General features: G+C 39.5%; 1 protein-coding gene across 6 annotated transcripts in view; it reads left to right on the top strand.

Annotated features, from left to right (window-relative positions):
* Positions 1-23,903, top strand: part of LOC306856668 (membrane-associated guanylate kinase, WW and PDZ domain-containing protein 1-like) — a 157,575-nt gene extending 133,672 nt beyond the window's left edge. For 2 of the 6 annotated variants that reach the window (XM_079396041.1, XM_079396039.1), the window contains 11 exons: positions 1,000-1,031; positions 2,410-2,653; positions 6,599-6,690; positions 7,498-7,690; positions 9,358-9,666; positions 12,529-12,732; positions 15,934-16,027; positions 16,633-16,711; positions 17,075-17,218; positions 18,274-18,412; positions 21,472-23,903. In XM_079396041.1, coding sequence (XP_079252167.1) covers positions 1,000-1,031; positions 2,410-2,653; positions 6,599-6,690; positions 7,498-7,690; positions 9,358-9,666; positions 12,529-12,732; positions 15,934-16,027; positions 16,633-16,711; positions 17,075-17,218; positions 18,274-18,412; positions 21,472-22,667 — 2,726 coding nt within the window. In that variant the 3' untranslated portion in view covers positions 22,668-23,903. Of the gene's footprint in view, positions 1-999; positions 1,032-2,409; positions 2,654-6,598; positions 6,691-7,497; positions 7,691-9,357; positions 9,667-12,528; positions 12,733-15,933; positions 16,028-16,632; positions 16,712-17,074; positions 17,219-18,273; positions 19,718-21,471 lie in introns of those variants that run through there. The other 4 variants (XM_079396043.1, XM_079396040.1, XM_079396042.1 and 1 more) reach the window with 4 other exon arrangements.

The raw sequence follows: 23,903 nt of genomic DNA, 5'->3' as shown, positions 1-23,903 counted from the left end.
ACATCGACGCATGTAGAAGTGGGAGGGAAGCGGTGTTTAGAGGAGGGAGTACGATGGTAAAGCGAGCGCGAGAACGCTCGTGTCGGGGGGAGAGAAACAGAGAGAAGGAGCAAACACATGAGGACGGAGCGAGGGTGATGCACATCGAAACAAGGAGGGGGAGGACAAAAAAGAAGGAGAGATAGAGGGAGAGAAAAAAGAGAAGCTCAAAAGACAGGAGAATCAAGGACTGGCTCTAGATGCAGGATCCTTCGGCAACAACATCGCGAGGGGCAGGGACGCTGAAAGATGGTTTCAGTAAGAGGGGAACTGACCGTTGCCTATAATTTAATGTTCAGTATCTTGGACTCCTTCTCCATGGGTAATAGCTTAGCACCTGTCTGGGCATAAGCTCCTCTCCGTTTCTCTTCCTGTGTCTCGTTTGTTCGTTCTCTCTATCTGTCGCTCTCCTCTTTTTCTGTCTTCATCTCTCACGCAGTGTCTGGCAGGTTTAAAGGGATCGTTCTCCCAGAAATTAGATCTCTGGCTTCATGTACTCAGCAAACCTTGTGTAGAATGTAAAAGGAAATATTTCATGCAGTGTCCCAGCTGCTTTTTTCCTTATGGTGGAAGCGAATGGTGACCAACCACAGTTGTTCATTCGATTTTTATTATATGGAAATGGGTAGGTAGGACATTCTGTTGAATATCTACTTTTGTGTTTTACGCAAATGAGACAGTGTTTCGGGTTTGGTCGAACTGTCCCTTTAAGTCTATAGGGTCTGCTTAGCATTTAATCAGGGTAATGGGGGTCGGTCTTCTGATGCGGATGGTCCGCGCTGCCCTCGGAGTAAAGGAACGAGAGAAGAAACGGAAAGAGAGAGGGGGCTGCCGACGCACCACGCGCCCTAATTGGAGTCATCCATCTGTCTTGGGATTGCTTTCAGATTTGTGCCTGTGGGGAAGGTGAAATCTTTGTGTGTACACAATTAATATTTCTGTCTCTTTTGCTCTCTGTAGGGGTGGCACCTGCAAAGAAGAGCCCCAAATTGGTGAGTACAGGTTTTCTTCTCATTCTCCCCTCACTTTGTCTCGCTTTTTTGTTGTTATTCTTCTCCACGTTGTTTCCGAATCCTTTTGCTCATTATCTGTGTCATTAGTCTAGTGTTCCAAAGAGGTTTTACAATGCCGCTGTTCTGGCAGAAAGAGTCTGATGTGCACTTCAATACAAACGCTCTGGAAGTGGACTCTGAAACCATGTGGTCAGGGTTGGGAGGGGGTTGTTCCCCCCTGGGAGGTGGGCCGGTTTCATTGGTCACATGGGCGTCCTGTAATAGCGCTCTAATCATTTACCAAAGACAACAAAACCAGCAGGATTCCATCCTTTGAGCTTCATGGACAGAATAGCATTAAAGTGTTTTTATTTTTAATATTTTGTGTTCTACCAGCCTGTTGATGATAGATGTTGGATTTGAGCTCTCAGTGAGTCTGTGGATAGTAGAAACAGCATTCTTCTGGTAAAATGGCAGCCTTGGGTTTTTCTACTTTGTTGAAATGGAGTCTATGCTTGTATGACTCCTCAATGCCAGACGAGCGTCTCTCAAATCTCAAATGGACTGTTTTATTTGGATGGATTTATTAGCTACCTATTGAATTGTGGTTTCATTTTTATTGTTGGATTTCTTCTTTATTTCCTTTCTGGATGTCTGCTGTAATGCACAGATTCGTAGGTTGTGCTGGGATGCAGAAGGATGCAGAGGTGTGTGCGTGGGTTTCAAAAGAACTTCAGATAACTTTGTAGAAGAGGGAACCTCATAAATGTCATAACCCGACCCAACTAGTGGCATTTTATAATTAAATTATGTTGTATTACTTGTAATAAATTTTAAAACATGAATTTATACAAAAACAGGAGTGAAAATGTCTTTTTTTTTTAGCATTTTTATATATATTTTTATTATTAAAGTGTAAATTGCCATAACAATTTTGGTTGTTATTTTTTTAACAGTTTGAGCAAAATTATTAGTATTTGTTATATTAGGATTAACCATGCATATTTTATGAAACAAGCTTACAAAATGTGATAACTGAAGCTGAAATAATGAGTTGAATTGCTTAGAGGGTATTGGTTGAGAGGGTGAGGCTGAATGATAGTTGAGTCAGAATATTAAAATAGCAGTTGAATGTGCCGATATAATTTTTGTCTTGAATGAATCCTGACGAAGAGGTTGTGCATATTCTGTCCTTCAACTCATTCTGTTCATTCATTCATTCATTCATTCATTCATTCATTCATTCATTCATTCATTTTTTTTCTCTTGCCTGCTTCACATTTATTAAATTCCTGCAGTCCATTTTAAAGACACTTTGGAGGTTGTGGTGTTTTTCTTTTCTATTCATGTTTCCTCTCTTTTTTTCCCCCCACCACAGCAACAGTTGGAGCGCAAGGACAGTCAGGGCAGCTCCCAGCACAGCGTGTCCAGTCAGCGCAGCATCCACACTGACTCCCCCCTTCACGCCTCCCAGGCCCTGCTCAACGAGTCGGCCGCCCCACCGCCACCCTCCCAGCCCCTGCCAAGCCTGCCCCAGGACCCTCCAGTAGACGGAACTCTCCAGAAGAAACCAGATCCTTTTAAAATCTGGGCCCAGTCCAGGAGCATGTATGAAAGTAGGCGTAAGTAATATGGGATTCTGGTGGAGGGTGCATTGGCAGTGGATCACTGGGGCTCTCCTTTATATTTGGTTGGTAATGGAACATCAGGTTTGGTTGGTTGGGAACAGGCTGGATTCCTTGTATGATTATTCTGCTTTGCCATTTAGCTGAATACTAACATTTTGGGGTCTTAAATTTTTTTTTGTTAGAGAAAAAAAATGATCTAACATTGGTGTAAAAATATTATTGCCAATCACTAATTTTATGGCAAGACTATACAGACAACTTTGAGATTTTGGGCCGTCTAACTTTTCATAACATGTTTTTTTGAGGCTAGTGGAAAGAAAAAAATGCTTAATACTGTACACTTAAGTGTTTATTTTATTGCACTTTGTGTTCTTTATCTATTTGCATCTGTAGAGTTCAATTTCAATGCATGCTTTCAGAATTCTGCACTTCAGTAGCACGCACATACACCAAACTTTACAGTATCTAATTTTCTGAAGGTTTTTAAGTAGAGTTTGTTCCCTGCCTGTTGACAGTAACATTTGGCTCTAATATGTCAACCAAATGAAACAAGAATTTTTAACCTGGCTTTATCCAGATAATGCATCGTTTGCATATTTAAGCAGAAAACTTGTAATACAAAGGGAAAAAATGCAATTCTTAATGCAATCACTCAACTTGGGAAGTATGGTGAGTTAAATTTTTTAGCCTATTCAACTGGGGGTCTTGCCTTAATAGTGTATTTTAAATTTGGTGACACCGCCAAGCAGTCCATTAACTTCAAACGTCCTTTTGAGTATGGCTGTAGTCTTTCATTATTCAAATAGCTGTCCAAAGCTGATGTAAACCATTAGCTGTCAGTTAGGACCTGCTACGTCTGTTTTGATCAGAGAGCTGTGTTCAGATGAGCCTGTCATCTGTACTTCTGAATCTGTTCATTAGTCTTTCCCATTCCTTCTTTCCTTCACTTTGCCTTCGACTACTCGCTCACCGCCAGTGAGAATCCAACGTGAACGGCGAGGCACTTCTGACCAATTACACTCCTCCCTGCCATCAGTGCATTCACACGCTCCAGCGTGCTCTAGAACACATCTTTTGACAAATGTGCATATAATTGGTAGTGGTGGAAGACAGTGAATCCAATACTACTTTCATGTGTGCCAGAGCAGAGGGGCTAATTAACAGGAATATCCTTCAGCGGATGTTAAGAGGCTGTGGAATGGAGCGCTCCAATGTTTGGGTTGGAAACTTGTGCCAACTTGGAGTGTCTTCATTGTTTCTGCTTTTGTTTGTGTCTCTCATTAGCAATTCTTTTAAGAGAGATGATGTTGGGACTTGGGATCGCAAAGAATTTAACAGTTCCACCTCTTAAATATTCCGCTCCTTTAAATGGTTCCATTAACAGTTCATTTAAGTACTTTTCCTTTTTGGGAAAAATTTTTAATTCCAAAACTAATTTAATAAAAAAAAAAAAAAATAGATAATATAATTTCAACAATGAATACAAACGTTTTAATAATTCACTGAAAAGAACAGTCTCTATAAAGTAATTTGTTCCTCAATTAGACTACACTGATTGTATTATATTTTTGATACACTAAAAAAGGACAAACTTATTGAAGTAATTCATTGTTAGACTGTATGTTTTTGATTCACTAAACAAGAACCAAATCAGTAGAGTCATTTGTTTGAGATTTACACTAGTTTTGGTTTATGTTTCTGAATCACTTAAAAGAAACCAGCTCATGGTAGTCAGTTCCATAATCAAACAACACTGTTGCAGTCCTTGAACGGATTGAAAGGTAAATCGTTGCCATTTGATTGGCATTTTTGGACCAGCTTGAAAACATTCAGTCCAATGAGTGAGCTGTGAGCAGCTGCATTGGGAGACTTTAACACAAATGAATCCAAGTTGAAGTTCTGTCTTTGCCATAATACACAATTTGCGGAGTCTGCCACAACCGTCCTTGCTGCTTAATGGAGATCGAACAGTATGGGAAAATTGCCCATACAGCAGCCATTTTGAATGGCTCTGGAGCCATTCTACTTCCTGTCTCTGTTACAGTAAATTGCTGTGCATCTGATTAGACTGGAGACGGAGGTCCTTGTATCTGCCATCTGCTCCACACGTCCAGCTGCATTACAATAGTTTTGCAGTAGATTCACGAACGCAGAGCATTTGTTGTTAGCCTACGCAAGCCGAAGCCCATTCTTGAAGGGGTCATCGGATGCAAAATTCACTTTTCACCGCTCCCATGATAATTGATTGACAAGCCCGTCTTACCTTAGACCCGCCCTGAGTGAGCTGAGAGCTGTCCGCCATTGTGTTGACTCCGGTGGAGGGGAAGACAAGATGTCTCAGATTAAGCGACTGAAGTGCTTTGTTGGATGTAATAATGAATATAGCAGTCGTCAGGTACTCCCGACATCTGAGCCGCTGAAGACGCAGAGGATTAACTTTACTTTCGCTTTGAAGTGAATATAAGTTTTTTTTTTTTTATAATTTGCTAGTTAGCCAGTTTCACGGCTGTAGTTTACAGTCTGCTCGTCACTCTACGGAAGAGAGGGGCGGGGTCAGCATAGCTCATTAGCATTTAACCCCCTGGGGTTATAGCAACATGGACTATAATGGCTTGATAAAAACAGAGCTGATTTTGACAGGTTTAAAAAGATGTTTTTTACACTACCATTGAGAAATTTTAACCAAAGTATGTTATAGACTTTTAATTAAAGGAACACTCCACTTTTTTGAAAATGGGCTTTTTTACAACTTAACGGGCATTTTACAACTCCCCTCGAATAAAACAGTTGAGTTTTACCGTTTTTGAATTCATTCAGCTGATCTCCGGGTCTGGTGGTAGCACTTTTAGCTTAGTTTAGCATAGATCATTGAATCAGATTAGACCATTAGCATCTCACTCAAAAATGACCTTAGACTATCAATAATTTTCCCATTTTAAAGCTTGACTCTTCTGTAGTTACATCATGTACGAAGACCGACAGAAAATAAAAAGTTGTGATTTTTCTAGGCTGATACGTCTAGGAACTATACTCTCATTCCGGTGTAATAATCAATGAACTTTGCTGCCACACAATGGGTGCAGCAGGCACAGTGATATTACGCAGCGCCTGAAAGTAGTTCCCAGCTATATCATAACTAGTTACCTAGCTAGGGACTACTCTAGGGGAGTTGTAAAATGAGCCTATTTTTTAAAAAGTGGAGTGTTCCTTTAAGACCCTAAAGAATCATATCAACTTGTGCAAAATGGGCATCCGATGACCCTTTTTAAAAGTAAGCTTGTTTAAAAAAGATCTTGGGGAAACCTGCATCATAAATTTCAAACCAGAGCCACGCTTTCCAGCTCTCTCTTACTTAACCAGCACAAATGTCCCCTGACAGAACATCATGTGATGCATTGGAGAGCTACAGGGTCAATAATGTAAAACCTGACAGATTGCTGATGTCTGCAGGGCTTCAAGTCTAAAAGAGAGGGAAGCTCTGCTGTTGCCCGTCCTGACTGATTTGACGTGGAAGTGTTGTGGTGGAGGCAGTGCTCAGGTGTAAAGCTCAAGGGCACAGCTGCTTCAAAAGACCTCTGGATTCTGTCTTTCGCTTCACTTGATCTGTAATCTAGATTTAAGCACGTGTGTCAGTGCTTATCATTTTCCCAGATGGGAATACCTGTTAATCAGATTGTGCCATGCGAATTCATTTGAGCAGAATAGTCATTATATTACACCTTCATTGGTGTGAACCAGTTAGAAAAAAATCCAGATGTGAGATGCAATCATTAAAGTGACATTTTAATGATCGCTTTTTGCTTTTCGCAGTTCGCTTTTCTGCCACCTTGAACCGGCAGCCATTCTTGAAAGTGGGAGGTTTAGGTCATAAATCAAAGCTTGTGCGTCATTCTGCAGGTCAATTGATCATGGTCTCAAGCCATTTTTCTTCCTTTTCAGTACCTGATTACCAGGAGCAGGATATTTTCCTGTGGAGAAAAGATACCGGCTTTGGATTCAGGATCCTTGGAGGCAATGAACCTGGCGAGCCGGTGAGTGCAGGCCTCATTTGTGCAGTTCTGCAAGTATTGTACTAGTCACTTTTACTTTTACTGGAGTAATATTTTATAATACGTATCTGTACTTTTACTCAAGTACTTGATTTGTGTACTTCATCCACCACTGTTAATTAGTTATAATGCTAGACAGAAATACACTTGTGCTGTTTGACAGTTCCAAATGCGCCCAACAAATATAGACCCTTTGAAGATTTGCCAAATGTAATAGTCCAAGCTTGGCTGAGTTCTGATTCAGTCTCCACAGCTTGTGCATGAAACCCATTTCTGTGTGAAATGTGCCCAGTGCATTACAAACACTCAGCTTTTGGCAAAACTTGTGCCCAGTGAAAGCATCCGCCGTGTGTGTGTAGGTTGACAAAAGCTTTGATCTGTCCAGTGCAGCCTCGATCAGTCAGAAAATATATCTCAGACCACCAGTTCTTCCTTTTAATGAGGCCATGTTACATCTTTGAACTGATGAGACGGTTTTTCAGGGTCTTGTCCTTAAAGGATGAAATACAGAGATGCCTGCAATACTGCTCTTTTCGACTGGTAATGGGGTGTAAAAATTCCATAGTGGTTTTACTGTTTGGAGAACATTTCACAACAATTAGTTATAAAATAAGCAGAAATGTCAGTGTTTCAGTAAAGTGAATCCCCTTGACACGACACTGACACCCTGAGTTTGAAAAGTGATGAACCTCGAGGAGTGATGTTCACTTTGGCCAAGACAGATTTGTGAGTTGTGAGGATTTTTTCTTGTTAACTGTCTTTCTGTGTCTGTCTCTCCTGGCTGTACAGATTTATATTGGCCACATTGTGAAATATGGAGCTGCCGATGAAGATGGACGTCTGCGATCAGGAGATGAGCTTATTTGTGTGGATGGAACGGCTGTTGTGGGAAAATCTCATCAGCTGGTTGTTCAACTCATGCAACAAGCCGCAAAACAGGGTCACGTCAACCTGACTGTGAGGCGCAAGACTGGATATGGATGTAAGCAGGCTCCAAAATATGATTATTGTTGAGAAAAAATACAAGCTATAAATATTTATTACTAGTCGTGAAACTGTGTTTTACATTTTTATTGAAAAATGTATTTTGTCCCTATGAAAACAGAATTATTTTAGCTATTTTTCTTGCACTGTTGCAGACAGGTCAATGTGTCACCTGCAGAGATAATGATGAGATAATCCAAAGTCAATCACAAAAACGTCAAGACACATTTTTTATTTTGTTTCTATTTCTATTTCAATGGCTTAATGTATGTGTCATCGCATGAAGTTGTGAAAAAAAACAAAACAGGATTGATTTGGATCATGCATTTGAACTGTACGTCACGGATATGAGCAAAGTTCAAAATAGCATTCTCTAGCATTTAACCTAACCATGCATTCCTTATAAAGTTATTCACTTACTGACTATTTGTGCATTTATTTATTTTGTTTTATACACTAAAAAGTTTTTAAAAGAAGTCACCAATGCTTCATTTATTTGATCAAAAATACAGTACATTTTATGAAATATTATTACAATTTGAAAGAACTGTTCTCTATTTTAATATATTTTTAAATGTAAAGTATTTCTTTGATAGCAAAGCTGAATTTTCAGTTGCCATTACTCTTCAGTGTCACATGATCCTTCAGAAATCATTCTAATGTGGTAATTGGTTACTCAAGAACCATTTCTTATTATCTTTTTTGTAGAAAGCATGATGTAATGTTCTTTTTTAGGATTCTTTAATGAATAGAAAGTTCAAAAGAACAGCATTTATTTAAAATTCAATGCATTTTTGCCAAATATTAATTTAAAATATTTTTTTATCCCAAACTTTTCTACCTTTTTTGTCTTTTTATTTTTTTATTTATTTTTTTTATTTTTTTATTCATTTAATTAAATTTTTTTTTCTAACAAAATGAGCACCCTCTGAGCACCAAGTACAAATAAATGCTGTATTTTGTGCATGTTAATTTTGCATCCTGGAATTGTTATGATTAGAAAAGATCATCAGTACTCCAGCATGTCTTTGAGCAGTTGCAAAGCTTTTCTATCAGTGTCATATGTCACACATATCATTAGGTAGAGTTAATTCCAGAGGAAGTGTCAATTGCAGCTTAAATGTGCACTTATTGCACTCCACAACCTGAATGTAATGACCAGCATGACTAGTGGAATTGTAAATTATGCAGGATTTTGCGCTCTGATTATCCATTCCTGTCAGACAGACTTTATTTAAATGAGAGTTCATGGCAGATGATAATGAGGGTACGCCTGCTGACTCTGGCTAATTAATCTGTGCAGGCCTCTGAGGCCCATATGTCGGGTCTCCAAGAATAAGTTACCCTTTTTCACTCCTCCAAGATCACCTACCTGAATACAAGTCCCAGTCTAACCATTGTAAGAGAACAGGGCAAGATATTTCATACTTCCAGGGAAATGGCGATTACTTAATTTTTAATGATCTGAGATCAGCTGCTTAATGTAATTAAATGTCCTGTTCAAGCGATTCAGAAGCATGTTTGGTGTGTAGTTCATAAACGTGATTGAGTCCAAGCCTTTGCCTGACGAGCTTGTTGACGAGGAGCTGGTTTCTCCTTGACTTGCAAAGCATAAATATCTCAGAGTAACCTTCCTAACCCTCCCCCAACCCTCTTCCTCTTCAGTGGCAAAGGTGGATGGTGAGATGCCTCCTTCCCCAGCCTCCTCTCACCACAGCAGCACACAGGCCCCATCTCTGACCGAGGAGAAGCGCACGCCGCAGGGCAGCCAGAACTCTCTCAACACGGTCAGCTCCGGCTCCGGCTCGGGCTCCACCAGCGGCATCGGCAGCGGAGGCGGGGGCGGCAGCAACAACACAGTGGTCCCCAATGCCATCCAGCCTTACGATGTGGAGATCCAGCGTGGGGAGAACGAGGGATTCGGATTTGTCATTGTGTCGTCAGTGTCTAGGCCTGAAGCGGGCACCACTTTCGGTAAGATTACTCGGGTAGTTTTTTATTAATTAATACAATTTATTTTATGCAATACATTTAATTGTTTCAAATTTATTTTATTCTTTAGTCTACATTTATATTAAATAATCAGAATGCACCCTTTTCACATTTCCGAGGTTCTCAGAAGCAGAAGTCGTCATATTTGGATAAATTTATTTAAATGGTAAATGGAAACTACCACAGATATATTTTTTTGTATTCCCATTTGCCACAACAGCGAAAGAAAAATCCAGGACAGAGTTTTTATGACATTTTAAAATTATGAAAAAATATTGAGAGTGATTACACTGATAAAAAGAAACAAAAGGTCAAATTTGCTGTCACTCTCTGAGACTTTGTATGGGAAACACTCATGCGACAACATTAACCAGTTTTCTGTAATTTAATACCAAGCCAATAAAACACAAAGTATAAGTGTTGTAAATGAATATTACATTTAAAAAAAATTAAAATATAAAATTTTTTGCTAGATTTACGATTTTAATAACTGTGGAAACGTGTAATCACCATCTATAAAAAGGGTCCATTCTGCAGGTTTTATTATTTTTTTCCAAAATCAGCACATAAAATTGAGTCTGCAGATTTTGTCTGACACTGCCTATCAATTTAGTAAAAAAAAAAAGTGTTTTGTAGCTCAGTTGGTGGAACATGACACTAGCAATGCCTGCGTTTTGAGTTTGATCCCAGAAAACATTTAAAATTATGAAATGTGCGATTTGAAAGCACTATAAATCACTTAGGATAAAATTGTCTGTCAAATGCATAAATGGGAAAAAAGAAAGTAATCCTATATTTGCATATTCACATCTTTCATATTATAAAAAGAGAAAATGACTGAGAGATTCACATTTTTCTGGGAGCTTTTTGCCTCTGAATGGCACTTTGGTTGTGGTTTTTCATTTTTGGTGGGTGTGGGTTCTTCGTATTCTCCTTATGCCAATCTGCATGTCTTGCGATTTTCTTATTGCGAAAGGAAGTGTTTGCAGTGTCTGCCTGAAGAAGGGGTCGATATCCACCCTCTCTGCGTGGGGCTCTGTTTCTGTTCTACTTCCTAAAACCAGACCTGTCTCCATTACACCAGATGGCTGTTAGGAAACAGATGATGATGATGATGAAGTGAAGTGAAGTGACATACTGCCAAGCTTAACCCATCCAGCGTGCACACACACACAGCAGTGAACACACACACACACCGTGAACACACACCCGGAGCAGTGGGCAGCCATTTATGCTGCGGCGCCCGGGGAGCAGTTGGGGGTTCGGTGTCTTGCTCAAGGGCACCTCAGTCGTGGTATTGAGGGTGGAGAGAGCACTGGACATTCACTCCCCCCACCTACAATCCCTGCCGGCCCGAGACTCGAACCCACAACCTTTGGATTACGAGTCCGACTCTCTAACATTAGGCCACGACTTCCCGTGGCCTAATGGTTAGAGAGTTAGTGAAACAGAGAGTTAGAGAGTTATGGAGTTAGTGAAACAGCATTTAGGTTGTTCATGTCTCACTGCTTAGTGTTAGCAATTGCCAGCAGCACTTGCCAACAGTATTTTTAAACAATTGTAATTGATAGAGAGATCAAGTTAGTAAAAAAGCAAATCAAGTATGACATACCATGTTTAGAGACTCAGATCTTTCTTCACCGTGTTCATCAGAACTCTTCCACTCTTTAAACGCACAATAGTGCCGTTGGCAGCCTTCATGTAAGTGAGAACTGGATCCAGCAGGCTCGGTGATTACTCCATATGGGAGTTTTGTTCAGAGCATTGTGATGGAAGAGCAGAATGACAGATCCGTGTGTGAGAGGAATAACAGCGAGGAAGCAGTGCTTGGCACTAGTTTACTGCTGTGATGAAATGCAGTGCTAGAGTCACGGTGAACGAGGACCTCAGAGCATAAACAGAGTTCAGTCATTAGTATTACAATCAAACAACAAATCATCTTCATAGCGGTGTGACAAGCGGGACAGGTTGAATTAATATTTTATAGTTGTGCTAACATGCCATCACAGCATTTAGATTGATCAAACATATATTTTGCAGGGAGTGACACCTAAAAATGGGTTAACTAAAAGGTCAAATATAAAAAAAGGATGCTGAGCCCTGATTCATCACAATAAAAAAGTGTTTTAGGGCCAGTCTGCTGTATTTACAATTTTTTATTTCTTTCTGGCTATGAAACCACAGCACTCGTGTTGCTCAGCTTTTAAAAAACACATCTCTTAAACCTTTTTTTATGCAAAATGTTCTCTTCAAATGGTCCTTTGTTTGTTTTTGTTGCCATATTTTTGTGAATGAATTCAGCAAAAATGAGCAAAATGGCTAACATCACCTGTCATGCTAAAGGGAACCACAAAGTGCAAACTTGAATAGTCCTAATACGTACCCAGTCGTTTTTCATAATTCATCACAATGCAGTGCTTTGAGGGAATTTCAAGAGTTTACACTATTTCACGTAATGAATAATTCAAAAGTGGTGGTGATTATTCACAGGATCTGAAGAGTGCTACAGAAATTATGTTCAAGGTGATCTACTGTAGCATGCAAATGCCTATTAATAGTGCCAAATTCAGCAGATTCCCTATTCTTGCTATTGCCCTACCCCCAAAACTTTGCTGTCTATTCAGTAACATGCTTTTGTCTGTCACAAGGTGTGTTTTGCTTGCAGGGCACATTCTGTGGGCATTCTATGAAAAATGTTGGCACTTTGGCTTGGTGGCTTGGTATATTAACCCCTACACATTCTCTCTTTCCTTTTTCTCTCTTTCTGTTTCCCTTTCTCCATCCCCACCAAAAATAATCATCTTAATTAAAACTCATACATGCTCAATCACTGTTGGCCAAAAGCTGGAAATGCATGTGTGGCAATGCCTCATAAAATAGGTCGCATCATTGAGGGAAGCCCAGCTGACCGCTGTGGGAAACTAAAAGTCGGAGACCGGATCCTGGCTGTAAACGGCTGCTCCATCACCAATAAGTCCCACTCGGATATCGTCAACCTGATCAAAGAGGCTGGAAACACGGTGACGCTGCGGATCATTCCAGGAGACGGTCAGTTCCCCCCTCTCTCTCTCTCTCTCTCTCTCTCTCTCTCTCTCTCTCTCTCTCTCGCTCTCTCTCTCTCTCTCATTCTCTTTCCCTTCGCTCGCTGAAGTGAGAGCATATTTGTGCATCTGGGTGTGTGCAGTATGTGTAACAGCACGGCTTCTCAGCATACTGCTCTAGTGAGCCTCACAGTAATAATAAAGATGATACATTCAGCATTATTAGAAGAAGAATAATGAACAGGAACCTGCGAGGGGATCAACACAATACATATTCAACATGCTCTTAACCTTAGAGGCAGAACGCCTTCTTATTGTGCTGTTGTAATAATGACAGATGGCGCACCAACAAGGTTGATCGGGGAACAGACACAGTCGTGCAGAAGCGTCATAGACATTTGAATGTTTCCCTGGAGATTTTAGTGGCAAGTGTTTTAGGAAAAATTTTAGCTTTGAAAAAATTAAGTCAGAACTGAATAGTAATTATAAGTAAAACGTGTTTATTTATAGAAAAATATTTTTCTATTTTTATAGATATTACCGTAACACTTTACATTACATTAAGTTTCATTAGTTAACATAAACTAAGATGAATAAATGCTGTAGAAGTATTGTTCATTCTTAGTTCGTTAAATTCAGCATTTACTAAATCACAAGTTGTGTTCGTTAACATTGGATAATGCACCATGAATATAACATTGAACAATGAATGGCTGTATTTTTATTAACTTACATTAACTAAGTTTAATAAATAGTGTAATAAATGTGTTGTTCATGTTAGTTAATACATTAACTAATGTTAACAAATGACACTTTATTGTAAAGTGTTACCGATATTACTATTCGGCCCCACTTATTGTTGTACTCTGTAAGTTGCATAGTTGTTGTTGATTTAAAAAAGGTATTTATTTAAAGTGACAGAAACCACATATACACATGCTTAAATTTAATCACACTTTCCACAGGTGTATCAAGTTGCACTTCAAATCTGCAAATAATTTGCAGCTGTCATGATCTACCCATTCAAGCATTCATTTTGCTTCATACTCTTATTTTTATTTTATTTTTTAGTTTGGACAAAATGTCAGAGCTGCCTTTTTCCATACAAGAAAAATGCATGATGATAACTGGCTGTCAAGTTCAATATTTTAAATTTGGTTTGGACCCAGGTCCCTTTTCACACTAAAAAATAAACCTATATCAGTTAGTTGTACTTAGCATTTTATTTTCTTTGATCAAGTCTTATCTTACCTACAAAGTGAGCCAGAACTGACACTGAAACACAACTGAAACATTAGTGTTGGCCTGTGGTATAACAGAACATGTGCCAATGAGTGTTTTCCTCAGAGGGAAGGCGGCATGCAATAATGAGAAAGCTGTTTCCAGTGAAGTCTCGGCTTTACTCTAATACGTGATGCCAAATACACTGGGGTCTGTCTGAGAATTCTTCATACACTTTAATCAGAGAGGAGGAGAGTGCTGGCATACTATGGGAATTTCCAAAATTGACAGACTGTGGGTGTGTATGTCTGGTTGTGTTTACAAGAAGGCGAAGATGGTTCGTTGTGGGGTTTTTATTTGTTTGTTTTTTTGGCTTCCCTGGATGTTACTTTACTGCAGTTACTAAACTGTAGCATTTTTTCTGGTTTCTTTGCTTAATTTATGCATAATTTATCATTTATGCATTTCTTGTACTTTCTGAGTGGAGAAAAGAGGGATAAAATAAGATAAAACCATGAGATGAGGAAAGAGAGAACGGCAAGTCTGTTCCCAACAGAGTGATGGGGAAGGGCTATTTTAAGATGGTGGGATTCACGGGCTGTGCACTCATCAAAGTTCCCCCTCTCTCCCACAGTGACTGCCCAGTGGGGCGGAATTAAAGCAGCTTTGAGCGCAAGCAACAGCAGCCCACATTTCATTGGTGACAGCTGACTTAAGAGTTAGGCTGATGCGGTCAAAGCAAATGATCCAAGATCAATTAAAGTAAAAGTTCACACAAAAATGGACAAAAGGAGATGTTATAATAGATGTTCAGGCTGCTCAGAAATCATTCTAATATGCTGGTTTGGTACTCAGGAAGTATTTCTTATATTTTAATTTATATTTCTTAATATTTTTGTGGAAACCATTATGCACTACAATAAAAAAAAAAAGAAATTAATACTTTTCTTCAGCAAGAATGCACTAAATTGATAAAAAGTGACATTTAAAGATGTCTATAATGTATAAAAGATTTATTTTTAAACTAAATGCTGTTTTTGAATGTTCCATTCAACAAAGAATTCTGAAAAAAATGTATCATAGTTTGCACAAAAATATTAAGCAGCAAAAACTTTTTTTTTTTAACTGATAATAATTAAAAATTATAAACATTTCTGAAGGATCGTGTGACACTGAAGCCCCTGCAGTAAAGGCTCCTCAAAATTCAGCTTTGCCATCATAGGAAAAAAGTTAAATTATAAAATATATTCAAACAAATAACAGTTTTTTAAAATTGCTATAATATTTCAAGAATATTACCATTTTACTGTATTTTTGATCAAATGAATGCAGGCTTGGTGAGCATTAGAGATTTCTTTCAAAAACAAAACTATAACTCCTATCTATCTATCTATCTATCTATCTATCTATCTATCTATCTATCTATCTATCTATCTATCTATCTATCTATCTATCTATCTATCTATCTATCTATCTATCTATCTATCTATCTATCTATCTATCTATCTATCTATCATTAAATCTGATCTTCAAAAAAAAAAAAAAACATATATATACACACATACACATATATATATATATATATATGTGTATATGTAAGAATGAATACATGCTGGAGAATATTCATTTCTGGATGAATTGTCCCTTCAGCACAAGCTGTTGTAATTGCTAATATGAGGGTAGATTGTGATCTGTGATTACAGACGGACGAGGGGAATTGGATGTTAGGCTCTGCATGGTTTTCAGGCATTAGGCTATAATGTAATCTGTGAGACGAAAGCTACAGCCAGAATGATAAATGTGCTGTTTTTCCTGCTGCCCAGCTGGAGTACGCTTACACGGTGCACTAGTGCTAATGTTTTGATGTATAGAAAATGGGCCTCTGATACTTGGTCCACAGGGTACACTTACACACTGCAGATGCATTATGGGTAATAATGTGGAGGCTTCTCTATCTTCCTTAACATGTGTGATGTTCCTCCCGCAGAGTCCTCTAATGCATCACTGCTGACCAACGCTGAAAAGATTGCAACCATAACTACCACACACACACCTCAACAGCAAACTGCACCTGAGCCAAGGTACGCACCACACACCTGAACTCAACACCCATACCATACAGCCACACTGAGCTGGAAGTCATTTAATTCATGTCACATTTTTAATGGTTGCTCATTATTTATTAATGAAAGACAAATCACGTCAGACCATTCCATTAAAAATGTACACTGGCTCCAAAATGTATTTTGTACATTGAAGTCACAGTTAGAAATTAATAAACTTCATTTCATAACAAAATATCAAACCAAGTGATACTAGAGCATTTCTGAAAACTAACTTCACTTTTATGAGCCATTTTTACTGGTTCCGAAAGTATTTTTTGATCATTCTTTGAAAATAAAATCAATGGTTTTGTTCAGCAAGGATGCAGTAAATTGATAAAAAAGGAATAAATTGCATTTAAAATGTAAATATTTAAATATTTTAAAATATTACAATAGATATACAAAAGAGTTATTTTAAATTGTAATTATATTTCACAATATTACTTTTGAAACCGTGTTTTAACCAATGTCGCCTTTATGCACTGACATTGAGATTTTTTTATTTTAATTTAAATCTTTTTCTGGCTACTTTGTCAGTGTTCATAATTTGACAAATGTTTTGTCACTGCCTTTTACCCCAGAAACAACACCAAACCAAAACAGGAGTCTTTTGAGTTCAAAGCTCCACCTCCTCCAGCTCCAACACAACCTTCAAATCAGGTACATCGCTCACTCCGTTCCTCACGCTGCCCTCTCCTTTAGATGTTTGGGCCTCTGCGAGAGGGCATGCCAGTAGTTAGACAAACTGTCAAAAACAAAACGAGGCTAAATGTTTGAAACACCAAAGCAAATTTGAGAAATGCACGTAATGACTCATTTTACACTTGACGTTCCCTGATTCTAAAGTGGTATTTTGATATCATCAGAATCAGATCAATTATTTAAGCTATTCCTCTGATGCATCCAATACATGTGACTTTCCTGCAGGAGGCTTTCATTTCCTCTGCTGAAATGGGAGCCTAGATGGGGGAAAAAATCCACAATTATAAATTCATCACTGACCTTGGCTTGTATTTGTTTTAGGATGCTGAGTTCTACTCTGTCGATCTGGAGAGGGACAATAAAGGCTTTGGTTTCAGCCTTAGAGGGGGTCGAGAGTACAACATGGACCTGTATGTGCTGAGACTAGCAGAGGACGGAGCAGCCGTGCGAAACGGAAAGATGAGGGTATGTGCAGCTGTGAATGAGGACACACATATTCAGATTTAATCATACTTGAATCTGAAACTGAGTGATCTGGATTTATTCATTATATCACCTAAAAGGAATAGCTCAAGGATTAGTTATGATAGGTAGCGGTTATTAATATGAGTGGTCTTAAACTCTTCTTAATTTAAATGATGAATTGAGGTATATATATATATGTGTGTGTATATATATACACACATACATACATACATACATACATACATACATACACACACACACACACACACACACACACACACACACACACACACACACACACACACACACACACAATCATTATAAAAATTATATTATATTATCCCCAGTGATATGGATATTATTTTCATCTTATATTCATATCACGTAAATGGATGCCCCATAATTATTTGTAATAATAAATAAGTGGGCATTATTTATCATGTTTTTAATAGCTCTCATTTTAACTATTAAAGTATGAAATCAATTGAAATTATTTAATTAAATGTTGATCATTTAGTTTATATTTTGCTCTCTTAATTATGCATGGTTAGTTGCATCTCATTATTTGCAATTACCATTGTTTCTGCTGTCCTCAGTCAGAGCAACCCACAAAACAAATTCTATAATCAGAGCATCACATTTAATTTTCTATAGCCATAGTCATCTTGGAAGTGTTCTTAAACTGTGGATTTTTAAAGTAAATAAGATTAGAGAAATTAGCTGTCTGTTAGCTCCAATGCTAAGAAATGAAATGCAGAGCCGCTATGCTAAGCTCTGCAAGTTAGATGAGAGGATAGTAGCGCAGGGACTCTGTGAAGCACAGCGAGTTGTCAGCCGAAGACCCATTTTTGTGGAAACGATATTCCCATGACGATAAGCTCTGACAGCTAACCAGAGGCAGAGAGGAAAATAGCACAAAGGAAATTCTACCTTCCTCTTCATCTTTAGCTTTCTCTATGCATGCCGGAGTTTACTGGATGTCACTGCTAAATATAGGTTCCACTGCCTTATTTTAATGCTCTCCACATCCTCTCTCTCTCTCTTTATCTCTCTAGGTTGGAGATGAGATCCTGGAGATCAATGGGGAGAGCACCAAGGGCATGAAACACGCCCGTGCCATTGAACTGATCAAAAACGGTGGCCGAAAAGTCCACCTGGTCCTAAGGAGGGGGGACGGCTCTGTGCCAGAATATGGTGGGTCAATCTACGAGAACATCCCCTTCTCCCCTGTCTTCACCCCTTGAGGAGTTCCCCCACGGGGGTCGGCAACACCACCACCTCTTCTTTTCTGCGCACTGGCCCTCTCCTCTGACCTCCTCCTGGGTGATGGGTCTTCCACTCGCTGCTGTTGCCCCCCCTTGCCTCTGTGCACTGGGCTAGCCTAGGGGACTATGGGATATGTGGCTTTTGGGTGGTGGTTGTGGCACATGCTTTTTGTCATACTTCACAAGAATAAAATAAAACAAAAAAAAGACGCAAAGCGAGGAAGCAGAAATATTAACGTTTCTAAAACTGGATATACGTTTATTGTTTTTCAGAGGAAAAAAATATGATAAACTCCGTCATGCCCCCTGTTGGGGCGGCATGATGATGTCAGTGAGTTGTAACATATTTATGATATTTATTGAAGGTGAATGTAAGCTACTGAGAAGGGTCTTTAAGGAGATTCCATGACTACAATGCATTCTGTTATCATTAGCGGTTTCGGTAAAAGCTCACAATACTGTATTCCACATTCACAAATCTTTTAATGCACGTTGTACATGTCAACTGCTTCTTTGCAAACTGTGCAGATGGTTCTAGAACTCCACATTCCATTATCGATTTTTTGTTTTGTTGTTGTTTCTAACAGATTATTATCGGACGTTACATCCTTTAATTTACAGACAGAAAGCAACTCACTTATTGAGCATAATGTCAGTGCCGCATGATGTCAGTGAATATCTAAATATGTTTTTTTCCTTGTCAATTTCCATAATATTTATGGAAAATTCACGTACTAGTTTGCCACAGTTATTTTTTATGCTTTTGTTTTTTTTTCGGTTTTGACCATTTAAAGATGCTCATTCATGTATTTTGTCAAGTTCAGAATGTGATATAATGTGTCCTTTCCTGCATCAACATGATATCTCTGTGAGGTTGTATATTTTTATACCATTTTGTACTTGTTTTTCTCATTTTTCTCTTCCACGTCTCACCACTTTTGTTTTCTTTCTGTTTGCAATGTAAACTGCTCCATATGGTGTGTGTGTTTGTGCACATAAGCTTGTTACGGCATCCACATCTCACTGTCTTTGTGTTGGTTTGCTGCTGGGTGAGGGTGAGTGAGTGAGTGTGTGTGTGTGTGTGTGTGCGTGTGTGTGCGTGCGCGTTTGGTTCCGGCTCTCTCTGTTACTGTTGATTTTTTATTTTTTTTCACTCAAGGGTGGGGGCGTTTTATGGACAATCTCTATCTTTGAGTAATTGATAAAATAAACACTGTTTCCATTGCAAAAGAGCATAACTCTCTCACGACTGCTGTTTAAGGGATCTAAATACTCTGCTTCTCTCTCTTCTTTTTTTTTTTTTTTTTTAATCTATTATTTTCTGTTGTTCTGGGCTCTTCCTTCCACCCCTAGCGATGGTTGCTCCCCAAGTCGCTGCTTGTATGAGATCTGAAAAGACAGGAGAGCCTGCTTTCTACCAAAATCAGACCACGGTTTGTAGATCCCGTGTTCCGTCTCATCACATATCTGGCAGTTTTCTGTGCTGTGGCTTCCACTCAACTGTACTGTCCCTTGCAAGTTCATTTACACAGAATGCATTGCCAGTGCTGTGGCCATTCCTGACATTGTGACCTGAATGAGTGGGTTCATTCTTGCATTTAAAGTTTGCCGACATCCCCACAGATGAGATGAAAACCTCATAAGTGAATGCAATTTTATTTTCTTATTAGTGGGTGTTGTTTTATTTTTTTTTTGTCATGCGTTTCTTTTTTTTTTTTTCATCGACGTTTGCCACCCACCAAAGCCATTAACTGGTACAGGTAAATCTTCTTTGACTCTTTGGATCCCTGTCTAACTTCATCATGCTAGGTTTCTCTCACAAAAACAAAAATTAGCTCAAAAGTGCTTCTACATGTAGAATGTTAGTTGAACTTCAGAAAAGAGTCGTGGGAACAGACATGTTTGTCTGCAAGTTTTGCCTCAGGTTTGTTACATCCATTTTTCTAATCATATAGACGTCTATCACAAAACAGGCCATTATGTTTGGATATTAAACTTTTGAACAGCATTTTAAAAGCATCAAATGCATGAGTTCATCATTTGCATCAGCACTAAAACTATTCTTAATTGTTGATTGAACACATTCAGTGTAGGAGCAGAATCAGTAAGTACGTTAACATGCACAGTTAAGGCAGATTTTTGCTTAGTTATCATTTCTCTGTCCACGTATTCAGTACATGGCACATCTTTTGGAAAAAAAAAAGGTCACACATCACCTCTGCTTTTCGAAGCACAGTGCTAAGGTCAGTTGTAATGCATTAATTAACGTATAAGTAATATACGTTAATATATAAGTATTGGGGAATAGTCAGACTTCTATATAAAAGAACTAAAAGCTGGAATACACTACACTACAAAAAAAATCAGAGTAGATTTTTGAAATGCTAGGCCTCATGCACTTGCGGACTTGCTGAAAATGGCTCCAAAAAAACCTGACCATCACAGACTGAGTGACTGATCATGCTACCAGACTTGCAGAACAGAACAAACCCACATAGAAACATGCAGCTTGTTGCTAGGAGATAAATGACAAATGAAAACAATATCTTTTAAAATTTGCTTAAAACATTGAATGCCGTTTGATTTCCTCTAAGTGGATGGAATTATAATCTGAAGCTAAAAAATCGGAGTCTGTGCCAATCATTGTTCATTCTGTGAAATCTGTCAAGTCCATCTGAAGTCGAATCCACAGACTGGCTTTGGCGTTTCTCAACAAGTGTTGAATCCTCCAGACTGCAAAAATCTGGGCGAAAGTCATGTAGTGGATTCCAGCCTTGACTGTTGTTTTTCAAGTGTGACTTTTAAAGTGCATGTAAACGTACATAATGGGGGCAAGGTAGTCTAGTCATGGTAACAACTTAATCAGTAAGAGCTTAGAAAATATAGTAGTAATAAAGACAAGACACATTCACAGTTCATCACAAACATGATACTTGTTCAGCCAGTATGTGACAACTGAATTCACCCATAATTACTCATATCTTACAGACGGCATCAACAACGGTAACGGCCTCGGTGCCGGTGCACAAACTGTTTCGGAAGTGAACACAGCTCCTTTCGAAAGTCGGCCCCACCCACCATCGGAGTCCAGCTATCCACCAGACCTTCACAAATCATCACGAAATGACGATAGGAGGGCGCGGGAGTCGGGCCAACAGGAGCACGGCCACCGGTCAAACCACCGCCACAACAACCACAGACACCGCTCCCCTGAAAAGAAGAGCAGGAGCAAAGGGCACAGCAAGGACAGTGGAACCTCAAAGCCTCACAAGAGGAAGGGCGACAAGAAGAGGTCCAGCAAAGATGACTCACACCATCACCACCACCACCACCACAGTCACAACCAAAACCACCATCACCACCGGAAGCACCGCTCCCCAGAGAGGCGCAGAGCTCGGAGCGCTGAGAACACCTTGGACAGTCGATACGACCAGAGACATGGCCGCTCACCGGATAAACGCCACCATCTCCACTCTTCTCCTCGCAGACATAGTTCACCTCAGCAATCACCCCAAAAATCCGGCTATCGCCGCAGCTCTCCTTACCGCCGTAGATCCCCCTACCGTTCCCCTCAAAGATCCAGATACCAGTCTCCTTCGAGACGTCCTGTGGCTTCCTCAGATAAACCCTACAACGGTGACTTCGACAGGGGGCTGGATACAACCTTAAAAGAGCCTCCTGCTCCAAAGCCTCCATCCCGATCCGAGAGCATTCCACATTTGACAGCGTCCCTGGACCGGCTCGATCTGGAAGACACCCTACCAAGAGAGCCACCCAGCTACCTTGACGACCTTTCCCCTATAGAGCGAGCCTATCGCGACTCGACCCTTCTCCGCGGGGCTTCTCGAGACGGCACCTTTCCTCGCATTCGGACACCCGACTCAGATTCAGCCTTCCAGAACTACAACTCGTTGTTGAGGGGCCGCTCCCCTGTGAGAAGTGGGGGAAGACAGAACGGATACCGGAGAGACGAGTCTCCAGTTTCAAACTCGTACCGGACGAGGAGTCTAGGTCGAGACCTGTCTCCCATCAGAGGGTACCGCGATGAGGAGGAAGAGGAAGTCGAATCCCAGCTGAGTGATTATTATAGCACGCTCAGACCCAATTACAGTAGAGCTAACAACAGTGTACCTGAGCCAAGGAGGAATGCCTACAAAGAGAGCTCTAAAGACCTCAGCATCTGATAGGTCGGCTATGAAGTGTGCCACTCCCAGAACCCACTGTCGACACGAGCCTTCATCCAAGGACTGTGCAGACCCTGGATACTAAATTATTGATTTTAAATCCGGTGTTTTCTCATGGTTGAACATTTTTACAACTCTCAATAGCAGAAGAATGATTTTGTTTCTTTCCATCAAAGCATAATTTTGGTTTCTTTTATGACCCTTTTTATAAATCTGCTAGCAGTTCTACAGAGATTGACAACTATGTATAAAGAAAACGATTATGTGCCTAACAGTACCATTCTTGGTGTTTTCTTTTTTATTTTCTTTCATTTTGTTTTACAAAGGGACAGCCTTTTGGACTACTGTCCAATTATGAAATATTCTGTTACAGAGAGCCCTCTCATGCACCGAGCAGCTCAGTCAATGTGGTGCTCAGACATATACTGTGCATGTCTTTACACTTTCAATGTCTTTTTTCTCTTTAATTTTCTCTCTCTTCCCCAGTGCCACTGTTTTTTAGACATTTGACCAGAGTATAGCACAAGCCTGCATTCGTTTGTATATTTTTGACAGTTTGCAGTATGTGTACATTCAGAGGTGATCATTTTAAAAGAATGAAGGGATAATGAAATAAAAACTATGATGATAATGTTCAAAAAATAAAACAGTATATATACACATTTTGATGGTCTTTCTTATTATAATTCTCAAGCGCTGCACAAAAAGGAAATAGGCTAGTTAGCGGGTCAAGCGGAGGATAACTTGGCCTGCGAAATGTATTCAAGATGGATGCGTGTGGGAGGTAGAGACTGTTTAACTGCACTAGGTTCTTCTCTAGCACTTTGCCAACATGTCTGGAAAATAAAGAGGAGGAGAGAACAAAGACTACTTTATCTTGGCAGTTCAAAAGGTGAAGGAAAAGAGATTCAATACACTACCCACGGAGTCGACAGCTTTTTAAAAATCCAGTGAGAACTCCTCCTCTCGGGTTATCAGATGAATAAGAGACTGAGCCTTCCTCTCTGCCTTAAAAAGAATGATGTGAATGCATAAAAAGAGAAATGCATCAGGCGTACTTTGTTCTCTGCAGCCCTAGTATGGATAGGGTGGTTAGGGATCAGAGGGAATTAGTATGTCCTCACTTCAACAACATAACTTTACAGAAAGAGAATAAACATTACTGGGCCAGAAAAGCATTTTAAGAAAAGACCTCTGTGTATGTTCATTCAACTTTCAGGTCATGTAGGTTTGCAC

This window comes from Barbus barbus, assembly GCF_936440315.1.
Source record: "Barbus barbus genome assembly, chromosome: 37".
NCBI classification, from domain to species: domain Eukaryota; kingdom Metazoa; phylum Chordata; class Actinopteri; order Cypriniformes; family Cyprinidae; genus Barbus; species Barbus barbus.
The sequence above is the reverse complement of the archived record's forward strand: the minus strand, read 5'-3'. Positions and strand labels throughout refer to the sequence as shown.